General features: G+C 29.5%; 1 protein-coding gene across 1 annotated transcript in view; it reads right to left on the bottom strand.

Annotated features, from left to right (window-relative positions):
• Window positions 1-452: 452 nt before the first annotated feature.
• LOC136977020 (probable RNA methyltransferase Y17G7B.18) overlaps window positions 453-10,317 on the bottom strand; it is a 44,141-nt gene continuing 34,276 nt past the window's right edge. Inside the window, exon 5 of the mRNA XM_067272439.1 lies at window positions 453-1,519. Coding sequence (XP_067128540.1) covers window positions 1,404-1,519 — 116 coding nt within the window. The 3' untranslated portion in view covers window positions 453-1,403. The remainder of the gene's footprint in view (window positions 1,520-10,317) is intronic.

Here is a 10,317-nt window from a genome sequence, read left to right as displayed (position 1 = left end):
TTAGGTATAAAAAGCAATTTAAAAGTAACAGGGTGTTAATTTTCACATATGACACAAACTGGAAATTTTGTCTGTTAAATGGAGATTTTACTATATTTGGATAACTATACCTCATAAATTTAATTAAAGATTCTTGAATAGATTCAATGTTGTTCTATTATAAACATTTGAGTGTTTAATTTCACATATAGCTGTTAAATAAATTAAAATTTTCTATGTTTTTATTTAAATTCTCACTTAAACAATAAAAGAAAATAATTTTGAAAACTGAAAAATACAAGGAACTCTTACGATTAAAATATAATGAAGATTTTAAATTAATTTACAAGTATTACGCTAAATTTTGTTGAATTATATATTTTTATCATAACATTTCTGTGTAAAAATCATAAATAAGTGTATCTTGCAAAGAAATAACAGGAATATTAAAATTCTTGAAAATGACAAAGTAATTCATTCTAAATAAAATTTATTTCACAATTAACCCAAGTCAAATGTTATATTTTGCATGAACAGCTATAAAAGGAAATTATCCCAACTATTGTGAAATACAACACAGCAAGGTGATTGGATCACAGATGAATTGTTTTAAGTGGCACACAGTGAAGAAATGTTAGCAGGTGATAGAATCTCCTTTGTGTGAAGACTGTAAAAATGTACAAGTTATATAAGGTGCCAGATAAAATTATCCTGGGATATTTCTTGCTAATTAGGATTATGAAAATTTTAAAAGTTTTTCTCGTGGAAAAAGAATTGTATTTTTGTATATTACATTAAACTTGTAGTAAAGAAAAAATTTAATCTAAATTTGAAGATAAATCTTTACCTTTTTTATATACCATTTCCAAGGCCACTAGAAAGATTTAAAAATTTGAAACGAAAACCTTTATAATCTAGTATTATTTACAACAAACAAACGTTTTCTAATTATAGCCAAACTATAAAAGTTTTTGTTTCAAATTATTTGATTTATTTATCCACTTTATTTGGTTTCTTATTGAAAGACAGTACGTGACAAATTAAGTTAACACCAAAAGAGAAAATCCAATTTTTATAAAACAAGTAAATAATTCTAAAAAATGAAGTTTAGCATGATGTGATTTTATTGTTGAAGTCATCATGATAAAAAATTTAATTTTTGGATGATCTTGTATTATTTCATGAAAATTGGATCTCACTTTTCTAGTGTTAATTTTATTTTGTCACATACAAGTTTCTTAGTGACCTTAGCAGGTATCATCTAATTAAGTTTATAATATGTACTCTAAAAATTTCATAATTTTTAATAAGTTTAACGAAAAAGTCTTTCTTCTGACATAAAAACCTTGAAAATTTCTGTAAATCCAAAATTTAGTGAGAAAATGGCTAGAACAATTTTGTCTTGACACCCTATATACAAACTCTCATTTATCCACAGTTTCTTTTTTAGAATTAGCTGATTTTCCTTCTTGACTTTCTATTGACTCTTCTCTTGGAGATGTTACTCCCTTAGTGAACAAATATATTGGCCGACAAAAACCTGAAAAATTAATACATTATTAAAAAAAACAATTAAATTTAAACTAAGTTTTTTCAAAAATAATATTAAAGTTTATGAATAAAATAATAAACTATTTAATAATAATAATAAAATTATTTTTGTATCTAATTTTCTTTGCTAATTAATTAATTTTAGCATTTTAAGAAATGTTTAGTCACCATGGTCCAAATTAAACAAAATAACAGATTATATTACAAACTTTATGGCTAATTTTAAGGTTAATTTCATACTAAATTTAGACAATACTTCCTACTTTTAATAACAAATTTCTAAAATAAACAAGTAAAGTGCCTTTGACCGATGTGCTTCTTCTCTCAGTAAATCAGAGTACTTCGCATTAAAATTTTTAGAACACAGAATTCCATTACGCCTGAGGAAGAACCCGACGAGGTTCGAAAACTTTTGCGAAGTACTCTGATGTACTTAAGTTTGTGAATCAGTTTAATAATTAAATAATTTTAATAATCTTAGAAGATAATCATATTATTTCATTGAATATAAAACTATAGTCTGCTGCATTTATAACTGAAATTATTTATCATCAAATATTTTTTTAAAAATTTAATTTTTTCTACTGTTATGTCTTATAAATATAATATATAAAAAACTTTTCAGAACAAACTGTCTGTTAAGAGTTAATAATACAGATTTAGTATAAAATCTATATTACTAATTATATATCTTTCACTTTATATAAATTATACAAATAGTTGTGTATAATTTATTCATATATTTCATATTCTAGGAATTTCATTAATTAATTAATATTGGGATAACACTCTTATTTATGGAAATAGCTCATTTCTACTATGCTATATTGATTTAAATACTTACTCTCTTATTTTATGAATGCATATTAATCATCTCACACATGCATGTTGAGAGAAATTAATATCATATGCATAATTATTTCAATTAAATGTAACTAGTAAAATGAAAGACACAATCAATTTAATTATAACTGATCATCATTTTTTGCTATTCCTATTTTTACTTATGTAAATTAAGAAATGGCCTGCCAATTGTAATCAATCTATTTTCAATTATTACAACCTAAGCAATATCTTCAAAAATGCATTTATTATTATTATAATTTATTTATTTGCATTAAAATTAATGAAAAAGAAATAACATGTAGAATGTTATCTTTTTTTATTGTGCTTGATACATAGTGAAACCATGATACAGTGGCTTCCTAAATATCACTAACTTTGTAAAATGCTGATAAATACTTCTGAATAAATTTTTCCCATAAATATTAAATAGAAAAACCTTCGGTATCTGTAACTTATTAAACGTGATTTTGCCTTGCAAATAACATTGTTATCATCAAATCATATGATTTTCAAACTCTTGTGTAGACCTCATTATTGTATAGTATATAATTCTTATTCTTTAAAATAGCAGTTCCCAAAGTGTGCGCTGCGACACCCTAGGGAGCCACGGCTTCCTCACAGGGGCACCGCGAAATATAAAATTTTCATAATTTTACTTCCACTTTCAATTCAATGCGATAAGATGCAACATCTAACAGACCCGATGCAAATCATTAACTCAGTAATAAAGGTGGTACATAAAATCGCAAAATGTAAAAAGCCTCTTACCATTGCAGAAAAACTCATTCTACCAGCTGCTGTAGATATGGTGAACATTATGATTGGTGGATTTGCTGGGTAGCAGTTTTCAAAAGTGCCTTTGTCCAATAACACTATCAGTTGCAGAATACAGTACATAGCAAAGGAACTCCAATGTTCAGTTATTGAAAAAATAGAAGGGAAGGAACTTAAGTTGCAGCTGGATGAGGACACAGATAATAATAATGATGCTCACTTGATTTGCTATGGACAGTTTATAGATAATAACAACATTGTAGAAGACTTTCTCTTTTATAAGAGTATAAAAGTATCACTACGGTGCTGGCTGCATGCTAAGGCTAATGCTAAGGCTCATGACTTGTTCAAGATCCTTGATATTTTTATTTCCAAAAATAATTTGGAGTGGACCAAATGCATTGGTATCTTTACTGATGGTGCTCGTTCTATTTCCGAATGTTATGGAGAATTGCAAGCACTTTTTCGAAGCAAAGACCCTGATACACTGTGGACCCATTGTGTTATTCACAGAGAAGCACTCACATCAAAATATCTGAGTCCTGCATTGAACCAGAATATGTAGTACATGTAGTAAACTTTATAAAAACAGCCGTTGAAGGCAAGATTTTTCAAAAAACTATGTGAGGATGTGGGATCCGAGCACACGTCTTTGTTGTACTACAGCACTTTGAGAAAGCACAAAACATTACGAGAGAGCAATAGCTCTCTCGAGATAATGTTTTGTTTCATATGTTTGAACTGTGACAGGAAATTTATATTTTTCTTAAAGAGGAAGACCACAAATATGCCAAAAATTTTGTGATTGAAGATTTTTTGGTAAAACTAGCATACTTATGTGATATTTTTGAAAAGCTCAAGCTCAATGCCCTGAATCTCTCCCAGCAGGGAAGCAACATGCACCTTTTAAAGTCAATTGAGAAAATTTCAACTTTTATAAAAAAAATTAAAACTATGGAAAAGAAAAATAAATAAAGACAGAGAAAAAGATGTTTCCCCTTGTTGCAACAGTGTTTGACTTCCAATGGAGTTGATTTCTCTCGAGGTATGAACTCTATTTTTGAAGAAGATTTATCACAGCTTATCACCTGGTTTGAGGAATATTTTCACAATGATAATATCAATAAATTTGCATGGATTTAAGATCCATTTAATGTCAGTGCTCCATCTGAATTTACTGCTGCAGAAGAAGAGAATCTTATTGAGTTATCTTGCAACAATACATTGCAAACAAAATTTAGCAGCATGGAATTAACTGAACTTTGGATATCAGTAAAAGATAAATATCCCCTTCTAAGTGATACGACTCAGAGAATCTTAATTTCATTTGCAACTTCTTATTTGCGCGAAGCTGAGTTTGTCGCCGATAAAAACTAAGCATTGCACGAAAATCAATGTGGAGAAGGAAATGAGGGTGGCTGTGTCCAGTTTGATTCCAAGGTTTGAGAAAATGTGCAGTGATCAACAAGCTCATCCATCCCACTAATTATAATTAATTGAATTTGTTTAATTACATTTTCTTGTTACCTTAAATATGTATTTTACTTATTTTTTATTTAATGTTGCCTAACCAATGCTGCCATTTCTAGGGTAATTTCTATCTCTCAGGGTAATGTTTACGGTAGGCTTATATTTAGGGTAAATCTAGGGTAAAACTGCTCTGTGATCTGATGCTACTACCCATTGTGCCACAAGTTTTGCCCGAAAATGTTTTAGCCTAAAACTGTTCTGTTTTCCCCTATAACTTGAGGATTTTAGGGTAGGACAACAAAAGCTAAAGAAATAAAGAAGATTGATGCTAGGTACACAGGTGTACAATGTATATTAAATCCAAGTAGAATTTTGCTTTTCTCAACCTTTATGCCATTGGGCCATAAGCACTTTCCATATCAAATGTAAATCAATACCTCTGATAAAGCCTAAAAATCCTAAGACATTTTAGTTATTAACATTTTTAAAAACAATGAATTAAGAATTGTTCTGATTATTATTTCATGTTAATAGTACAGGCATCTGCATCATAGAATCATTCATCTTATATTATTTTTTATTTTTTTTTATCCAAGCATGAGCTTGATGATGGTCAAGCTTAAGCTCAAGCTCAGAGAGTTTTCTCAATTTAGGGTAATCTAGGGTAAAACAAAGCTTGCAGTTAGGGTAGTTCCACCAGAAGCAAGCGGCAGCACTGGTCCTAACTCTTTAATTAAAAAGATATTGGCTATTTCACTATTTCGCAAATTGTACTTGTTAGAATTTGACATAGGGTGCCTTGGGAAAATCTGAATTTAGCAAGGATGCTGAGAATCAAAAAAGTTTGGAAACCACTGTTTTAAGGTATTTCAGTTTAGTGCCAATTTCAGAAATGAAAAAAATAGTTGTGCTAAATCAAAGTTTGACTATTTATCAAACCATTAACTGTCTATTCTGAAATTACAGTGATGCCTTGGTTTTCATCCGAAAACAATCAGCAAAATCCAAACCCAACAAAAACCAAGGCAATTATTCCCATATGAATCAATGTAAATCCAATTAATTCGTTCTAGACACTCCAAAATATATACCAAAAACACATTTTATAGAGAATAAATATAGTGTTTAATACTAAAAACAATAAGAAATTAATATAAAATGAATATAAAAGACTAATGTAAAGAATAAATAAACATTTAATATGACATACTTATATCCATGTTATGTTTGAAAAAGTAAAAAAACTATTAAAACCATTTAACATAACTCTAGCTCCAGTCTTTAATATTATGAAGTCTGTTTAAAAATTAACCGAACTTACTTTAGGTATTTCAGGAGGAAAAAAAAAACAATACTACAAATTTTAGGAGTCAAAGTTTTATTGGATAAAACATTTTTTGGACCCTCTCTGTCCCATCATCAGGTACAAATATTCAAAAACTGAAAGTTGAATGCATGGACATTTTTTAAAAAACAAGTTTGAATTCTAAAATTTGTAGCATTTGTTTTTTCTCCTTTTTAGGAGTTGTTATATTTAAAAACGAATTTTTAGATATTTCTGAAAGCATTCAAAAGAATTCAGATTTAAGCAAAAAATTCACAGTAATAATATAAATGTATAAATAATTTAATGTATATTTCAAACTTAATAAAAAGTACTGTATTTTTGTGCATGTAACCTGGATATGAGTGTTTAAAAACAATTTTAAAGGGATATGGGTTATGCAATGGAGCACGTTATATGCCACTTTTAAATTGCAATCACAGACTTAAGGAGTAATAGCCACTCTGTAGATATGAGATATATGGTGGATGGGTTATTCAAAGGTTTTATTTTCATTCCAGCAATTTTTTGCAGGGTATATACCCTAGAAAATGTGGTAGTTAAGCAAAGGAATATAATAAAACATTATACATATACAAGGTCTGTCCGGAAAGTTTGCAAACTTGGTAAGCTTCTACATTCGTGGAACACCGGGGATGTAAACCACACGTATAGGAACCACTTACTGGTGTTGGAAACGAAAAACGATAAAACATTGTTAACGTTTTTGAACTTTGGAAGTTCTTCTTCAGACGATAAAAAATAACGGAACACAGATCCAAAAATAGAACAATTATTTTTAAACGAAATCGAACACTTCATGTTACAACTGGTTGATCGGACATGTGCATTTGGTGCGGGTAGATGACAATTAAAGGTCTGTGTCGATGAGGGCCTGCCAGGCGATGGACAAATTGAGCTCTTCTTTACAGTTTATGCAGGTGGTGGCACGGCTAGATTTGTAAATGGAGATAGCCTCCAACCAACTACCTCAGGTGTTCAGTGTTGAGGTGAGGTAATGATGAGCTTCGCTTGGTTGAGGGCTCGCTGCCTCGATGTCAGGATTGGCCGTGTAAGTTGTGAGAGCCATAGAGATCCCAACAGACTTCCGGGCATTTACTCTATACTTCTTAAGGATCACAGGTGTGACAGAAACTTTGTTTATATCGGTTCAACTAAACGATCATTGGGAATCAGAATACGTGAGCACAATGCAAATATTCTACATGGGAGGAACTCTACGTCTCTCGCAACTTACGCGGCTGATCCTGACATCGAGGCGGCCCTCAACCAAGCGAGGTTCGTCATCACCTCACCTCACATAGAACACCTGAGGTGGTTGGAGGCTATCTCCATTTACAAATCTAGCCGTGCCACCACCTGCATAAACTGTAAAGAAGAGCTCAATTTGTCCGTCGCCTGGCAGGCCCTCATCGACACGGACCTTTAATCGTCATCTACCCGCACAAAATATGCACGTCCGATCAACCAGCTGTAACGTGAAGTGTTCGATTTCGTTTAAAAATAATCGTTCTATTTTTGGATATGCGTTCCATCGTTTTTTATCGTCTGAAGAAGAACTTCCAAAGTTCGAAAACGTTGACGTTTTTTCATTTTTCGTTTCCAACACCGGTAAGTGATTCCTGTACGTGTGGTTTGCAAACTTTTTAAATTACATACCAACCAATAATTGAATCTGAGTGCAGCTTGGATCGCTCTCTACCAGCAAGTTTTCTGTACTATCTGCTGAAAGCGGAGTTTGTTCTATCTTCATTTGTTGTTATATTATGTTCATTTGTGTAAACACATGTTGATTGCAAAATAAAGAAAAAATATATTTCTCTTACAGACAATACATATAAAATGTGTCTTTTTATCCAGACATCCTTTCTCACGCAGTTGAGGGATAAGACAATTCCACGGCGGAGTCGACCTTTTATTTGAGGCTTCTCGTCGGCCTCACAATGTAAAATAGTCCAATATTTCCCTCTAGAGGTGGCAACACAATTTAAAAAATAATTTACAATTTTTAAAAATAAGCCAGGACGATTAAGTACAAAATAAAGAAAAAAAAATCAACATGAAAACAATCAACATGTTTTAAAAAAAAAAAAAACATGTTGATTGCATTTGGTGATTTTCTTTCCATAAGTGCAATTGAGTGAAGAGTCTGGGATGGGTTAGGTCTAATAAAAATTTCATGAAAAACATTATCACTGGGAATGAGACATGAGTCTATGAGTATGTCATGAAAACAAAACATCAGTCATCACAGTGGGTGGAAAATCTTTACCGCAATCCAAAAAGGCACAACAAAAGTTTGGTTGAGTGTGGAGATCTTGCTTACTGTTTTGTTTGATACTAGTGTCATTCAATAGGAACTTTTTCCAGAAGGGAAGACAGTATTAAGGAATACCATCTGAAGGTGATGAAATGTCTTCAAGAAGCAGTGAGAAAGAAAAGACTGAGTGCTTGGAGAGAATAGCAATGTGACAATACTCCCATCCACACAACACTACTAATAACACAGTTTTTGAACTCGACATCACTTGTTCTCCAACCTTCAAATTCACTGGACTAAACTCCTGCAAGCTTCTTTTTATTTCTCAAATTAAAATCTGCCTCAAATGTTGCTGTTTTGAACCCATTTAAGCCATTAAGAAAAATTTGCTAGTGGAGCTGTGCATCATTCCAAAAGAAGCATTTCAGGAAGTGTTCTTTCCATGGCAGAAATGTTGAATTCAGTACATAGACTCAGGAGGGCGACAAAACTGATTAGCTTCTAGGTAAATGCAAACAACTTCTATTTGCAAAGTTTGCAAACTTTCTGGACAGACCTTGTATAGATACATTATTTGGATTTAACTATGCCACATTATTACAAATAAAGTTATTTAAAAAAAAAACATTTTATAATAAAAGTTTCCACTTCATGCCAAAACAACAAAATAACATATTAAATAGACTGTCTTTCAGCATTAACAGCTTTTTTTAAAACGTACAATATACTTGCAAGTACTTTCAATGATGTATTATCATCTTTGTCAGCAAGAAATTTTTGTATAAAAGAATATCTTTTATGCAAAAATTTTATAAATTGTTTTAATTAGTTTTTTTAAAAACATTTTAATACGTTAAAAATAAATAATGTGTTTAAAATCTTATCTGTATCTATTCTTTATTCTTTTATTAAACCATAGATTGCTTTCTTTAATTCTCTATATCATGAATAGAACTTACAAAATTTTAAATCATATCTTCCATACTATTTCAAGCAAAAATAGTTTAATAAAGTTTAATACTTAATGAAAATGTTTATTACTAATACAGTTTATGAACATATGAAACTATTTCTGCTGGAAATAGTATAGAAAGTGTGACTTAATATTGATTTCTTCATCTATAATATATCTAATTCACAAATATTACATTATTGACAAAAAAAATGTATTGCATCAAATTAAATTTCATAAACCAAACATCTTTCTAGACAATATATGATTTTTATTCAAAATTTATATATTTTGAAAAAGCTGTGTTTTTCAAGCTTTTACAGTCATCCTAAGTCTTTAATAGTATAAAGTTTTATTTGATTGAAATATTATTATGTAACATTTTCCAATACATATAAAAGTCTTGTGTGTATGTATACATGTATTTTTTAAATTTAATATGTCTAATATGTAAAATATATAAAATTTATGGTATATAAAAATTCACTAATTATCATAATAATAGCATTATTACTTTAAAAATAAATTAAAAAGAACTTCATAAAGAATTTTTATTGCTATGCAATGAAAAGTCTCTTTTATGATAGGATTAATAAATTGATGGTAAAAAAGCTATTTCAATTTTTCATGCTCTTTCAGTTCTTTGATGTTATTTTAACAATAGTATTTATCCATATAGAATTTTTATGAAAAGTTTTTTATAATTATCATAATTATTTTATCATCATCATTAATTTTTTTTATTATAATATAATAAAATAATGGTTGAAACATTGTATGCAATATATATTTTAATTACTAAAAAAATACTAATGGCATGTCTGAAGTGGCATTTAAATTATTTTTTTACTTTTTCATAGTATTGTGTATGTGTGTAATGCCAATTACCCAATACCTAATTATTGAATCAGTGTATTAAACCCAATCTAAATATAGTAATTTAAAAAATTCAAATCTTCATCTTTTTCACAGTTAGATCATTTATACATAAAAATATATTGAGTCAATTAAAAACTTTGAATTCTGATCAACTACATTAAAAGCATAAATATTTTAAATTCTATTTTAAAAATGTATATGCTCTTATAATTATGTTTATTATTTATGATTGTTTCTAAACTTAAAACGCTCTGTGTATAT

The sequence above is a fragment of the Centruroides vittatus genome, unplaced genomic scaffold (assembly GCF_030686945.1).
Source record: "Centruroides vittatus isolate TY-2023 unplaced genomic scaffold, ASM3068694v2 contig_439, whole genome shotgun sequence".
Lineage (NCBI taxonomy): Eukaryota > Metazoa > Arthropoda > Arachnida > Scorpiones > Buthidae > Centruroides > Centruroides vittatus.
Note: the sequence above shows the minus strand (reverse complement) of the source record. Positions and strands in the feature narration are given on the sequence as shown.